The sequence below is a fragment of the Geotrypetes seraphini genome, chromosome 1 (assembly GCF_902459505.1).
Source record: "Geotrypetes seraphini chromosome 1, aGeoSer1.1, whole genome shotgun sequence".
Lineage (NCBI taxonomy): Eukaryota > Metazoa > Chordata > Amphibia > Gymnophiona > Dermophiidae > Geotrypetes > Geotrypetes seraphini.
The window spans coordinates 447,784,437-447,801,016 of NC_047084.1; the positions used below are offsets into that span (position 1 = coordinate 447,784,437).

The window sequence follows — 16,580 nt, forward strand, 5'->3', positions numbered from 1 at the left end:
ATCCATATTTCTGATCTTATCTGTTACTTAGCTTAAGTGTAACTTGAGTTCCATAGTCTATAAATTTAGTGTATTTTTCAATTTGGCAATAGCCTATGAACATTGGGAGTAATTGTGGGGCACATTGAATAATTGAAGATTTTTATATGGCACCACAATCAAAATGTCTTCCAATAAACACAAAATATAGCATTCAGATTAAAATGCAAAGGCTACCTAATGTGCCTTCATGTTCTTTGTGTTACTGTTCTGGTTTAAATAATTATCACAAGACTAAAGTTAAAGCCTGATCAGGCTGACATTAATTTGAAATGCCATTTTTATATGCAATACTGAATTACAGAACAGGAATATGAACTAGAAATTAAGATTAAAAACAGGAATGAGAGGAAGTAAAAAAAAAAAAATATATATATATATATATATATATATATATATATATATAAATAAAAAACAGACTTTTGTTTAAATCATTTTTTCAAATTATGGTAATACAATATACAAATTTTACAGTAAGAAATTCAATGCATCATAATTCCACTAAACATTCCTCTGCTTCTTCTGTACGAGTCCATTGCTCTGGGAATCAACTGTATGCATACAATCTCTTTTCACTGTTCAGCTGGAAAAAAATATACAGATACATCTTTTAAAAAAGTATCTAAACGTCTAATGAAATAAATTTACATTACATCAGAAGTTACAATTATTTACAATTACTCATCTTTAGCTAGACTTTCCATAAAGTTTGAAAAATTAAAAACATTTTTTGGAAGGTGGAGGGATCTGATCTGAGGGCTGTTAACAGTAGCCATCATACAAAGATAACAAATTTGCTACACGTGCTCTCAGAGGATAGCAAGATATAAGTCTGCACAAATTGACGGACTGTGTTTGTAAAGCTGGAATTCCCATGCAGACTTCAGTATAGAGCTGTGAAAGGAAAATTAACTTCTTGGGAAGGAAGAAGAGTTTTGCTCAAGGTAAGCAACATTGATTTCCAGGGGCAAGTAGAACATTCACTCAACAATTGTCTACAAATGAATGTGGCTTTAAACTAGGATTAAACTATATAGTAGTTCTTCAAGTATGCCCTAAGATAGAACAAAATCCACTCACACAATTATATAATTATTACTAATAATAATTTGTGATTTGGAAGTCCTCAGTATGAGTTGCATAAGTCAGATAAACGTCAAGCGTTCAATGCTCATCTCATGCAAAAGCCCAAGGATCAATGCAGCACAACATCATAGGATCTTCCTATGTGCATAATTAATAGTGCAGAGTGTGAAAAAAACTCAAATAATAATGTGAACAAATAATAAGATGAGTGGAGACTAATCTCACCAGAGCCCAAACACTGCACAACCCACTAAAGATACAATAATCAAAAAGACTTATCTTGGGGCGTGGCTTGGCAGCGCACAAGATGGAGGCGTATGCGCAGCACTCCTCTACCCAGGCAACGAACAGGAATATTTGTTAAGATTAACGGAGTTTTTCTTCCCCAATAATATGCGGAAAAAGCACAGTTACTTACTGTAACAGGTGCTATCCAGGGACAGCAGGCAGCTATTCTCACATACGAGAGACGTCATTGACGGAGCCCAGATGCAGAAGCCTCGCAAGCAGACTTGCTTGTAGAAACTCAGAAGTTTCAAAACAGCCGCATGGCGCATGCGCGAGTGCCCTCCCACCCAGTGCAGGGGAGTCTTCTCAGTTCAAATAGCTAGCAGAGAAGTCAACCAGGGGAGGTGGGTGGGTTGTGAGAATAACTGCCTACTGTCCCTGGATAACACCTGTTACGGTAAGTAACTGTGCTTTATCCCAGGACAAGCAGGCATATATGGGTGACCTCCAAGCTAACCAGAATGGGATGGTGGGAGCATTGGCAATTTAGGGGAATAAATTTTATAATACTCTCTGGCCAAAATGGCCATTCTGTCTGGAGAAAACATCCAGACAATAGTGAGAAGCGAGCCCAAGGCCTTTAATTTTTAGATTACTACGCTTCCAGCAGGCTCTAGAAATACTAAAATTGGCCAAAGCCGATAGAAATTTGAACTACAAGGGTTCTAAGTTGTTGCTGGTGCCAGATTTTGTCAAATCGATGGCAAAGACATGGAAGCAGCTCCTTATGTTAAGACCGTAGATGAGAGAAAAAGGGTTCACTTATGGCTTATACTATCCAGCAACAATGAGAGTTACAAGTGGAAATAATCTTTACATTTTGAAGATCCTGAGAAACTAAAGGATTTCTTGTCAAAGACTTAGCCAATGTCTACTTAAAATGATCAGAATATCAGATACCTGGACATAACATAATATAGAATCTGGCTCTATTAATTGGAAGAAACGAAGGATTTTGTTATTCTGCTAGGAAAGAAGAAAATATTCAATGAATTGAACAATGGTGGATTATAAATATTTTTGGTCATTTACAAATATTTATTCAAGTAATTACATCAAGACTTTTGGATGGAGAAGTACAAGGATCTTAATTCTGAAGTGGTTGTTACATAAAAGAAAGTTTAAGTTCTTATCGTTTGTACTTTATGAAATTGGAAATTTTACAGAAAATGAACAATTATTGCCAGCGTGTGATTTGTGGAGAATTTCTCTTAAGAAATCTTATATTCATGCTGATGAAGATGAAAAAAAACAACAAAACCCCAAAAACGTCATCTAAACTTGGATATTACAGATGTTGTTGCTGGAGGAAAAGGGTTCTTGAAAATAATTATTTTCTCTTATGGTTCTGAAATATTTTACAAAGATTTTTGATTGGGCTCAATGGGAAAGAAACTAATCTCTATAGAAATATTACTTGTTTTTAGGTCATGTGGATATATATGATATGGCTTGTTTGTTATGTTGTTCACAGACATGTTTTTATTGTTTTGTCTCAGTGGATTCAGATATTGTTCTGGAAGATCAGATGATATGGAGTTAGTATCAAATGTATTGGTGTGGGGTTTTTAATTTCATAAGCATGTATGAGGATGAATTTATATTAGAGATATTGGATAATAGTGGGGGAAAACAAAGTAAAGTACAAAGAGGGAAGGGGATAAAGAAGAAAATACAGTATATAAATTGTTATTCAGAGGTGATTAATTCAGATTTTTTAAATATAGTATTAGTAAGGATAATCTATATGATAAAATTTGATGTTCTACTATACAAATTATATCTATATGATAAAATTTGATGTTCTACTATACAAATTATTTTAATGGTAGAAAGAATTGATGGTAATTATTGATGGTTATTATTACTTATTGGATGCTAATTTAAGGCTGAAATGAATTTTTAAGATAGGCTGTTCTAGAACATGATACTTAAGATAATTATTAATTAATGATAGTCAAAATTATGAAATTTTAATGGTTGTGTTCTGTGGGAAATATTCATGGATGGTATATAGGATAGGAAGGGTATAGAAATGGTGACAAAATGAAATTAATGGGTGAAGGAGAAGATCTGTGTGGCTTAGTCCTTTGCAAGTAGAAAACCAAAGAACACTTACAATCCAAAGTATGAAGAGCTGTTTCTCCAGGATGAGAATGAGGCTTTGGAAAAAACACTGAAAGAACAATGGATTGATTGATATGAAATTCTGAAACCACTTTAGGTAAGAATTTAGGATGAGTACGGAGGACCACCTTGTCATGATGGAATACTGTGAAAGGTGGGTCCGCTACTAAAGCTTGTAGCTCACTGACTCTGCGAGCAGACGTGAGAGCAATGAGAAATACCACTTTCCAAGTGAGATATTTGAGATAAGCCGAAGCCATTGGTTCAAACGGAGGCTTCATCAAGCGAGCAAAAACAACATTGAGATCCCAAACCACTGGAGGCGGTTTGAGAGGTGGCTTGACATTGAAAAGTCCTTTCATAAATCTGGAAACAATGGGATGAGCAAAGAGGGGTTTCCCTTCTATAGGCTGATGAAAAGCAGCAATTGCACCGAGATGGATGTGAATGTATGTGGATTTGAGGCCTGATTGAGATAAATGCAACAGGTAATCCAGAACTGAAGACAAGGAGGTAAATTGAGGCACCAAGCAGAAAATCTAGACCATTTCTAGTTGTAACATTGCCTAGTGGTAGACTTCCTAGAAGCCTGTAAAATGTCCTTGACAGATTGAGAGAACTGGAAATTGGCAGTTACGTTGAAAGGTACCAAGCTGTCAGGTGTAGAGAATGCAGGTTGGGATGAAGCAGAGTCCCCTGACTCTGTGTAAGCCGAGACGGAAATACTGGTAGAAGGAATGGCTCCCTGCTGCTGAGTTGAAGTAGAAGGGAGACCCAAGGTTGCCTGGGCCATCGAAGAGCTATGAGAATCATGGTGGCATGTTCATGTTTGAGTTTGACGAGTGTCTTGAGAATGAGAGAGAATGGAGGAATTTGCTTGTCTATTCCAGAAGAAATGTATCTGCCTCCAGGTGTTGAGGACAGTAGATCCTGGAGCAAAACTGAGGAAGCTTGTTGTGGGGAGACGCAAAGAGATCTATTTGAGGAGTTCCCCACTGAGAGAAAATGTGATGGAGAGGCGATGAATTGCTACAACCTCCATTCGTGAGGTTGTAGCAGACAACTCAATTTGTCCACCAGACAATTTTTCTCTCCTTCAATGTAGACTGCTTTCAGAAAGGTGTTGTGAAGAGCTGCCCAATTCCTGAACTTCCTGGCAAAGAGGGAGAGATCCTGTTCCTCCCTGCTTGTTGACGTAGTAAATGGCTACTTGATTGTCTGTATGAATGAGGACTACTTGATCATGAAGATGTTGAAAAGCTTTGAGAGCATTGAAGATCGCTCTGAGTTCCAACAGATTGATATGGTTCCGACGATCTGTGCTGGACCAATGCCCTTGAGTAAGGAGACCATCAAGATGAACCCCCCAAGATGAGAACCTTCTGATGAGGGAGCGTTTGAAACAGTAAACCTCTTGAGAGATTGGAAGAGAGCATCAACCAGTGGAGAGACTGGCTCAACGAAGGAATCACTGTAATGTGCTGAGAGAGTGGGTCAAAAGCCTGCGCCCACTGAGATGCCAGGGTCCACTGAGGAATTCTGAGGTGAAGTCTGGCAAAAGGAGTCACGTGAACTGTAGAAGCCATGTAACTAGAACCATCATGTGTCTCGCTGAGAGTAAAGTGAGGGATAATTTTTGACAAAGTTGAATGAGAGCATCTTGATGTTTTTGAGGAAGGAATGCTCTGAATTGCACAGTATCCAGTACAGCTCCGATGAACTGTAGGTTCTGAGAGGGTTGTAGCTGAGATTTTGGAAAGTTGACTTCAAATCCTAAACTTTAGAGGAACCAAATAGTCAGCTGGGTTGCTACAATAACCCTCTGAGATGATGAATCTTTGACGAGCCAATCATCCAGGTACAGGAAAACCTGAAGACCATGGTTGCGCAGAGCTGCTGCTACTACCACTAGGCACTTGGTGAAAACTCTGGGAGATGATGCCAGGTCAAAGTGATGATTTCCCACCCAAAATCTGAGAAGACTGGATGAATTGGAATGTGAGTGTAAGCCTCTTTGAGATCCAGAGAGCAAAACCAACCATTGTGATCTAGAAGGGGATTCAAGGATGCTAGAGACAGCATCTGAAATTTTTCTCTGACAAGAAATTTATTGAGAGCTCTGAGATCCAATATAGGTCACAGATCGCCCGTCTTCTTCGGAACAAGGAAGTAAAGGGAGTAAAACCCCCAGCTCTGCTGTACTAGAGGAACCTCCTCGAAGGCACGGAGACGAAGCAGAAGGGTGGCCTGGGACAGATTGGAAGGATACTCTCTTGGGGAAAGATCTGGTGGAATCTGGATGAAGTGGAGAGAGTAACCTTCCCTGATGATAGTGAGGACCCAGAGGTCAGATGTAATGAGCTCCCATCGTTGGTAAAAATGATGAAGACGACCCCCAATGGGGAGAGGAGAGGACAGAGGCAGAACGATTGAGGTTATGCTCCCGTGTTAGATGGTCAAAAAGACTGAGAGACTTTGCGTGCAGCAGGGGTCTGAGGTTTATTCTGTACTGCTATTGCTGTTTCTTAGGAGGCCGCCTTAAATAAAGTGCTGACTTCTGAGGAAAACGCCTCTGGAAGGATGGAGTAGGCTTTTAACCCTTAGTAGTGGATGGCTTTGGCCTGGTGATGGAAGCTTGGTAGCTGCCTCAATAGAGTCATCAAACAATTAATTGCCCTGGCATGGGATGTTAGCTAGGCAGTCTTGTAGATTCTTGTCCATGTCCACGGTGTGGAGCTAGGCCAGGTGACGCATGACCACCAAGAACGCAGTGACTCTAGATGACATTTCAAATGCATCATATGCAGCTTGAACCATATGCATGCGAAGTTGACCCAGAGTGTTATGCATTTGTTGAAACTCTGGCAGTTGATTTTGAGGAAAATATTTGAAAAAATCTGGCATGGCATTGACCAAATGCTTCAGGTAAGATGTGAAGACAAAGTTGTAGTTCAAAATTTGGTTTGTCATCATTGAATTTTGATAGTCAACGACCAAACTTGTCCATGATCCTGCCCTCTCTTCTAGAAGGGACATTGGCATAAACCTTTGCAGGATTGGTTCTTTTTAAAGAAGACTCAATGAGAAGAGACTGATGGGATAATTGAGACTTCTCAAAACCCTTGCAATGGACCATACTGTATCGAGATTCCAACTTTGCTGGCACAGCAGGTATGGAATATGGTGTCTCAAGATTTCTTTTGAAGGTTTGAGAAAGGATGTCATTCATGGGTAATTTTAAAGACTCTCTAGGAGGATGAGGCATACCCAGTTCTTCCAAATACTCCTTAGAGTACTTTGAGTCAGATTCCAATGTCATGTTAAGATTTTTACTCATTTGGCAGAGAAACTTGGTAAAGGATACCGGATCTGAAGAGGTATGACCTCGTTGAGGAGAAGGTGACTGGGACCCCCTCGAGGTTCCTCGCATTGCAGAGAACGAGGGTGAAGCCTCTCTGGAGTATTGATACCTGAGATCTGAATCCATAGGCAAAGGTGACCCACTTCTGAAATGTGAAAAGAACCTTGCAGAAGAACTCGACTGACGAGAATGATGAGGCTCTACAACAGATCTCCTCAATAAAGGAGTTGGTGTTCTCAAAGAGTCTCAATGCCTCGATAAACAAGACCTGTCTCAAGAGGGAGACCTGGGCCTCGATGAATGCCTCGTCAAATGATGTGGCAAATCATGCCTCGAATCACGGTACTGTGATTGAGTCGGATCCAGCCTGAAGATGAATGTCGAGGAGTCTTCATCATGTGCCTCGAAAAGGGCAACGCCTTATGTGAGGAGGTAGGACTAGAAGTTGGAGAATGACGACGAGATACCGAAAAGGACTCAGCTCCTTGTGTAGAGGTATCTCGAGGCACTTGTAAGAACTCAACTCCTTGCATAGAGTATGTAAATCAGCACTATGTATCAATAATCTTAATTACCCTATCCAACCTACCATAAAGATACTAGGTGTAACTTTGGATCAGTGCCTAACCATGAGAGACCAGGTGAACTCCTTGATTAGAAAGGGATTTTTCACTCTCTGGAAACTCAGATCCATTAAAGCTTATTTCGATACAGTGGCATTCAGAACCCTAGTCCAATCCCTCGTATTGAGTCTACTTGACTACTGTAACATCGCCTATTTAGCAATTTCCCAAAAGAACATGCAGCGTTTACAATTGATGCAAAATGCAGTGGTCAAACTGATCTTTAGGCTGAGGAAGTTTGACCACATGACACCCTACTACCGGCAGCTGCATTGGCTGCCAATGGAGGCGCACGTAAAGTTTAAATTTGCCTGTTTCTGCTTCAAAGCACTACACGGACTTGCCCCTAAATATATAACTGACCTTTTCGTCTTCTCAGCCAACAGACACAAGAGAAGCTCACATTCCAACTTCGTTTCCCCCCCAGTGAGAGGTTGTAAACTGAAAAAACATCATGAACATCTTCTCTCGCACCAAGCAGCATCATGGGGTAAAGACCTAGAACAATTGCTTTCACCCACTACTTATGAGGAATTTAGGAAACGTCTGAAAACACACCTGTTCCTAAAGTATCTAGACAACTGATCCTCTCTTCTCTCTCCCTTCTATAGCGATTAACTTGTTCTATTGATCACTCTCTCCTCAAAAATGGATTTCCTGTCCTATTAACCCTCTTTCTTCCTCCCCTCTTAAAGTCAATCAATTTGTACCTTTGCTTAATCTTTGTAAACCGCATAGAACTTCACGGTATTGCAGTATATAAGCTGTTATTATTATTATTAGATTCAGCTTGAGGCACTTTTAAGGACTCGACTCCTTGGAGAGAGTGACTAGGTTGAGCTCGAGGCACTGCTAAGGACTCGACTCCTTGTAATACTGCTGAGTGCTCAGACTGGACTGCAGGAAGCAGAGTCGAGGCAGGAGTGAATTGGGCATGCATGTTACCAAACTCCTGATGCAGAATAGGTGTCAACATATTCTGCAAAACCGGCACCGAGAACACTGAATCTGGTACATTTGGTGTGGCTACAGTCTCCGAGGAGGATGATCCCGAGGAAGAGTGATGCCTCGATTTGGAGACATGTTTCCTGGCTAGCCTTGGACCCACCGGTTCTAAGGGTGGCATGTCCAGAGTAGTTGGCTTAGCTATCTTACCTGAGGGAGACAGTGAGGATAACGTCGCCTCAAGAGAATATTTAGCTGATTTCCCCTTAAGACGAAGACTTTCCAAATGAGGAAGGTTTGATCAAAGTCGAGGTCGATGTTAAAGGCTTTTGCCCTGTGGAAGACTTCGCTGGAGTCAAGGTTGGGGCTGGAATCGGGGTCAGGACCTTAGGTAAAGGCCAATCCATGCCGAATATTTTTTCTACCTGAACTCAACGTTTAAGAGCTCGAGTTTGAAGTGTAGCACAATGGGCGCATGACTTCGAACAATGGTCATGTCCTAAACACCAAAACTGGCATTTCCTACGTAAGCTTCTGCTTTGGCTCCAAAGTGGAAGGTTAAATGGCGGTGGTTCCCGCTAAAATTAGCAATGCTGGCCTGACTCTTTCCCCTTTGGAATGGACACCCACTGAAGCCCCTGATGCTTCAGGAACGATCACAGCACGGAGTTGCTTTTGCTGACTTTATGTGATGAGATCTGTAAAGGATTTGATAATGGAAAGCATTTTCTGTTGGTATCACTTGATGTAACATCTGCTTTTCATACCCTAGACCAAATTAAGGGATTTGCTGTCAGCTGCGAACTTTAGATTAGTTATGCAGAGCTAAGTTTTGCCACATCTCGACTACTGTAATTCTCAGTGACCCATTAAATGCACACACAATTGCGCCTTACATTTGTGCGCACAATAAATGTGCATACTGAATGGAAGGTCACCCAACAATTAGGCCCCGACAATTCCGTTCCCATGCCTTCACTTTTGAGGGGGAGGGGAACCCCCCACTACACTTAAAAGATTCTTCCCTTTCAGTCTATAATTCTACTCACTTCCCGACAATTCCGCTACACTTAAAAGAATCCTCCCTTTCAGTTTACAATTCCGCTGCACTTAAGATTCCTCCCTTTCAGTTTACAATTCCGCTTCCTACAACACTTAATATTCCTCCCTTTCAGTTTACAATTCCGCTCCCTTTCAGTCATGTGTACACTTGTCGGTGCGCGCATTTGACGGGGCACTATTGTCAGGGCGCAATTGTCCTGCGCGTTATTGTAGGTGTACTGTAATTCTCTTCTATGTGGCCTGCCAAAAACACCACTTAAGAGTGCTCCAAGTGGCTCAGAATGCCGCTGCCAGGGTAATAGCAAGACTGCCTCGCTATTCCCATGTCACACCTTTACTAGCTGAACTTCACTGGTTGTCAGTTATATGGAGAAAACAATTTAAGATACAGTAAAACATTGGATTGTAAGTAACGTGTTTTGCAAGACAAGCAAAACATTTGATTAAATTTTAACTTAATATACAAGCAATGTCTTGCAATACAAGTACCTATCACAACAGGGCCAATGGTTCGTCTCTCTCTGACACTGCAAGAGTGTAGTGACTGTTCTAAACAAGAAAAAAGTCTTGCAATACAAGTACATACAGTATACACGCGTCACATCAACACAACTGAGCCGATGGTTCTTCTTTCTCTGATGCTGCAGGAGTGGAGTGACTATTCTAAATGAACGAGGTCTTGCAATACAAGTACGTATACTATTTTGTATTAAAGTTTTTGGGTTGTGGAACAAATCGTCCAAGTTTCCATTATTTCCTATGGAAAAATTTGCTTTGATATACGAGTGCTTTGGATTATAAGCATGCTTCTGGAACGAATTATGCTCACAAACCAAGGTTTTACTGTACTAACTTTGGTATTTAAATCTATACATGACTTATTGCCTAAGGTGATTACTTCTTTTCTGCAGATTTATGCACCCTCTCGTTCTTTGAGATCATAAGGCAGAGATTTTTTTTTGTTCCCACAATCCATTCTGTTACTAAAGTTACATATCGATCTCGTATGTTTCAAGTAGCTGGACCATTACTATGGAACTCTGTTCCAGATTCTATTTGTCTGACTTCTGATTTTTTGGCATTTCGAAAAAGTTTGAAAGCCTACTTTTTTTGACTGGCATTTTCGGATTTGGATATTTTGTAATATTGTAATTATTTAGTTTCCAATTATTTTAAGGTTTAGATTAAAAGATTTATTTATTTAAAAAATTTATCAACCGCCTATTCCTAAGCGGCATTACAAAAGTAACATACATAAAATAAAACAAACAAGACTTACAAATATCTTGAATTACAAATGAATAGTTACATCTTAAAACCAAGATTTCATAGATTCTCACAGTACCCTTCGTCTTAAAACCAACATTAAACAACATACGTTTTATTGAAATGCTTCTAGAAATAATGTAGTTTTAAGTATTTTTTTTAAAACTTCTGAATATCAGATAGAGCCCTCAGTGGTCCAGTTAATTTGTTCCACTTGTTGGAAATAGCAGAAGTTCTTGTGTTCTCATAATGCATTTTTGAGAAGTCCGTCAATGACAAACGTATTGCATCTTCAGAACGCAAGGTTCTTGAGCAGTCGATAGATTGCCATGGTTTGTGACAGATAAAAATGACTTTGAACACCAATGTTAAGATTTTAAAAATAATACATGATCGCACAGGTAACTAGTACAATTTCTTCAACCATGGTGTTATGTAGTCAAATTTCTTAACCCCGCAAATTAACCTTACAGCCACATTTTAGATCATTTGTACTGTTGGAACCCCTAAATAAAGGGTATTACAATAGTCCAACTTTGATATGACTATCGACTGAACCACAATCCGAAAATCATGTATCAACATCATTGATTTTAAGCGACTTAACAGTCGCAGCTGGAAAAAGGTAGATTTAACTATGGACAAAAATTGGGTCCTTCATGCTAAGCATCAAGTCTAGCCAGTCCCCTAGAATTTTCAGTTTTCGTTGTTATCGGTAAAACCTGGTCACTAACCTTAATCTCTTTTGACCATTGTGGATCATCTTTCGTCCCAATCAACATAACCTCTGATTTTGCAAGATTTAGAACCAATTTATGTTTCACCATCCATTCATTCACACTTTTCATACAATCAACTAATCTTTCATTCAACTCAACTCTCCAGTCAAGCATAGGAAAGAAAAATTGGATATCATCAGCATAGATGCAATAGGCCACTTCTGCTTTATGAAGACTTTTCCCTAAGGACATATAAAGATTAAACAGTAAGGTACTAAGGGCAGATCCCTGTGGTACACCTCTACTCACTGGCTTACAATCGGATAATTCACCACCGCTTTGTACTTTAAACATATGATCCTGAAAGTAGGATGCAAGCCATTGTAATTCAGTCCCACCTATACCCATATCTTTCAAGGTCTGCAATAGATGTTTGATATGCGGGCTGTTAAGTGATAATATGAAGTTTAGCCTACAAATGACCTCTGAAAGAATGAGGTATTATAACCCAGGAAGTAAATAGTATAAATATTTGGTCCAGTGTTCCCGCTAAGCTGCGCTGGGGTGCGCTGACGCACAAAATATTACCTCGCAGCGCACAAGTTTCTCGTCACAGCGCACACAGTGTAGAGCACAGTTCTTCAACCGCCGGTCCGCAAACAAAATCTTGCCGGTCCGCGAAGGATTCGGTCCCCGCCGCAACGAAAGGCCGGCGTCAGCTGACTTGCAACTTCCTGTTGCAGTCGCTGTGCCGGGACTCCTGCCTTCGCCGGGACTCCTGCCTTCCACCGCGTTTGCCTCCTGCCTTGTCTCCGCACCTCCAGACCAGCAGCGGCAGCTGTGTATGCTTTTAACTTCGGCACAGAGCTGCCCCTAATCAATAGTTTAGCGCGGTTTCATAAGGCAGCCTCGGGGCCTTTGCTAGGCCGGCCCACATCGCATCATCGAAGCGGGCCGGCTATCAAAGGCCCCGAGGCTGCCTCATGAAACCGCGCTAAACTATTGATTAGGGGCAGCTCTGTGCCGAAGTTAAAAGCATACAGAGCTGCCGCTGCTGGTCTGAACTCTTGGGCCGCTGAAGGAGGGCAAAAAGCAGCTGTCCTGGAGGTTTCCCTTCCTCTCGCCTTTACAGGTTCCTTTTTTCCACCTTTTTTTTTTTCCTTCAAACGGCAACGGGCCCCAGCATCGACATCAATCAAGTAAGTTCCACTGTCAATCAAGCGGTTCTGCTCGGCCAAAGCTTCCCCTGTGACATGAGCCACCCTCAGGGGAAAGAAAGTGACCCACAAAGGTGAGGGGAAGGGGGGCAGATGATGGAAGTTGGGGGGGGGGGAGAGAGAGAGAGAGAGAGAAGGGGCAGATGATGGAATGGAGGAGATGAGAGAGAGAGAGAAGGGGACAGATGATGGAAGTGAGAAGAAGGGAGAGAGAGCAGAAGGCAGATGGATGTCAGTTGAGAAGGGAGAGCAGATGCTGAATGGAAGTGGGGAAAGAACACATACTGGATGGAAGGAGGAGATAAATAAAGGGGGAAGAAAATAGTAAGATAATGGAGGGGTGAGGGAAAGGGGTGACAAGCTGTGTGTAGACACAGTGAAAAGAGGGAAACGGGACTAAATAGTAAGAAAGAATTTAATTTAGATGGAGGCAGAAAATAGAGAAGGAAGACCAGAGAAGAAAAGGGAAGAGAGAGCAGAGAATGATCAGATCTGAGTGGAGGAAATGAGAAGAGAGATATGCTAAAAACCACAGGGGGGAGGGAAGGATAGAGATGCCAGACCATGAGGGGAACAGAAGGAAGATGATGGATGCTAGACCAAATTGGGGGGGGGGGGGGGGGCAGGAGGAGAGATGGCAGGGAAAGACAGACAGTGAATGGAAGGGGCAGATGCTGGACTGAAGAGACAGAGAAGGTTATCATGCTGCTGTACCGGGCCATGGTACGCCCTCACCTGGAGTACTGCGTCCAGCACTGGTACTTTAAGAAGGACACGGTACTACTCGAAAGGATCCAGAGAAGAGCAACTAAAATGGTTAAGGGGCTGGAGGAGTTGCCGTACAGCGAAAGATTAGAGAAACTGGGCCTCTTCTCCCTTGAGCAGAGGAGATTGAGAGGGGACATGATAGAAACATTCAAGGTACTGAAGGGAATAGACTTAGTAGCTAAGGCAGGGAGAACGAGAGGGCACTCTCTAAAGTTGAAAGGGGATAGATTCCATACAAACGTAAGGAAGTTCTGTGGTAGAAAGCAACATATTTATTTGGCTCATAACTTGCTGGCGCCCGATATTTTTAGCTCACAGTGAAAAAAGTTTGCTCACAACACCCGCCCGCTTAGAGGGAACACTGTTGCATGCTTATTTTTTTTCTTTTGTGGCATTTAATATACGTAGCTTTAGAAGATGAATCACCAGACCACTGCCAAATCCAGAGCATTCTGCGAGCTGAAACAGAAAAAGCGCCAAGCTTGGCAAAAATTTCAAGCCGTCACCAGGTAAAAATTGAATATATAAAATTTATAAGAATCGGTAGAAAGGGTTCTTAAAGTCTTTAATAAAGCCTTAAAAAAGTTTAGACCTAGAGTCACATGATAGGGTTATCATTAAGATTTTTATCTTTATTTTTATTTTCATTTTTATTTTTAGTCAACACGTTAACATAGTGTTTGTCTGATCTTTTCTTAGTGTTCCTCCCTGAAGAAGTAGCGAAATCCGGGTCGGAGGGACGGGACTCCAATCAGACAATGAAATAATGAGCAACACTACATTTTAGATAAGCACTTTTATTTTTTATTTTATTTTTCACATACTTAGTTGTTAAGTTAAATGTCACCAATGAGAAGCAATATCGTAGATAGCTCCCCGAAATAGAACAACATAAATTGTTGGATACATCAACCAGATAGGTACAGGGAGGGCCGGGGACTTGTGAAGGCAATGATGGTCCCTTTGAAAACCTCATTATAGTGACATCACTATTTTATGGGTTTCTTGGTCTGAGCACTTCACAAATAATTTATATAATAATCAACAAGTTTAAAAATCAAAGTTAATGAAGAATAATTCTATTTGAACTATAGCTGTGATCATAAGAGTATATAGTTATAAGTGTCACAGATTACTGAGTAAATTATCTCTCTATTTGGTAGTTGAAGATGTCGTACAAGACATCAGCCATATAATCCACTCCAGAGTTGAGAAAATCCAAATCTCTTGAAGCACGACAGTGTAGGATCATAGCACAGCTTGAAATGGCACATCCAAGCCACAAAGGAGGCTGCTGCCACTTTAATACCAGCCATGGCTGAATCAAATAGACGCTTAAGGATGAAATCCACGCATCCTGGACATCCTTTAGGACCCCCCCCTAAGCTGAGCTGGGGAGTGATGTGCGCTTGGTGAACTGCGCCATCGAAGAATCCACCTTCAGGAAAATAAAGCGCTTGTTTAAAGCTATCTGCCATGGGATAAAGCCATTCCATGGCTCAAGCACATTTCAAGGGACCTTCTGCAAACTCCCAGATAACTGTAAGAATCCGCACGTCTGGATGATCAGGAAAAGAGGCAGATTGTGATCTCTGGTCACTCATAAGGAAACATTCTGCAATGTCCGGCCTTTCTGGCTGAAGCTTCAATTCCTGTAGAGATTCAAAGATGAAATCCACAAGGTACGTAGGTTTGAAGAATCTGCGCACAGTGGGGGTCCTCCCTCAAATCACAGGCTCCACAAGGGTCTGGATCCTGGCGGTCCACCACATCCATGGCTGTCGCAGTGCCGCCCTGTGAAAGCAGAGGAATGGAAAGAGCATCTGGCATAACTGCAAACACAGCTGGAGCAGGGGTCCCTGTGACCAGTACAGAGGCCGGTGGAAAGGAAACAGTCATAGACTTTTTAACTAAGTATGCTTGATAAAATATATTCACAAATTCTGGGGGAAAACCATGCTCCACAACACCTCAGATTTGGAATGCCTGGAAAATTTATGAGGTTTATCTCCGGAGTCATGCTTGCGTTTCACCGAAATGCCACCAGTGCACTTCCAAGGCCTCCTGACGCCAATTTAGCAGGAGTCGGTGCAAAAGGCGCATGAAGATCCTCCCCAGAGGTTGAAAGCACCATATCCGAGCAAACCTCGACACTCCCCCCCCCCTCACGGGCCACAGCACACATGCAACACGGCTGTGCATCAGACAGCCATTCACCTCAAATGAGGCATGAATCCATCCCATCCTGCTCTGGAGAAGTTATCTATGTGGTTTTCTTTCAAAAATTAAGCTGGCAAGTATAAAAAATAACTTTAAAATCAAATCTGGAAAAACCCAAGATGGCCACTGAGGGCCTGTTTTGACTAAAAATAGCACGGGAAAACCACAGAGTACCCTCAAAAACAGAGATTTTGGATTTTAGAGGGGCGTAGGGTATGCTGGGAAACCACTTATAAACCCCTTTTTAAAGACCCCCCCAAAAAAACTCTGATTCAAGCTGTTAGCTTATACTCACAGAAACATGTGCTGACAGGGAAACACTGCAGCCTGTATGTACTCACTGTGACGTATGCTGAATGAGAGAAACTGCAGACAGAGCAGAAAACAACTCAGAAGGAGATCTTGTGCCTCAGGGAGCTTGGAAAACTTGATTTCAAGTCTTCTGACTGCCCCACCAGCCTGAACACCACAGCTGGAGACCTCAGCCACCTAGAAGAGGAATGCAGTCTGGCTCCAATCCTGGTCGCACTTCTACAGAATCACTCAGCCTGCGCTCCACCTAACTAGCAGACAAACCTGAGGTGAGCAAGCTCCCAACAGAATGGTCCCTGAGCCCCGATCTGATGTGCAGGCTGTCCAGAGGTCTTATTGTCAGGCAGGGAACTCCTCAGAAGCAGATGTTCTCCAACGGTCTGCGATCTCCCGCAGTCAAGTATGTCCCCGCAGGGAACCTCCATAGCACAAGGGCGAAAACCGCGAATGAAAAATACTTAAATATCACTAAAGTAAACATGAGCAGAAAAGATAAGCTCCTACAGCCTGGCTTGTAGGAAGAAAGACTCGTGAGCACAGGAGCATG

The 16,580-nt window shown here is 41.7% G+C and overlaps 1 protein-coding gene across 1 annotated transcript in view; it reads right to left on the reverse strand.

The window, feature by feature from the left end:
* Positions 1 to 432: 432 nt before the first annotated feature.
* The window catches only part of HAUS6 (HAUS augmin like complex subunit 6), a 206,432-nt gene continuing 190,284 nt past the window's right edge, over positions 433 to 16,580 (reverse strand). Inside the window, exon 17 of the mRNA XM_033920660.1 lies at positions 433 to 622. Coding sequence (XP_033776551.1) covers positions 612 to 622 — 11 coding nt within the window. The 3' untranslated portion in view covers positions 433 to 611. The remainder of the gene's footprint in view (positions 623 to 16,580) is intronic.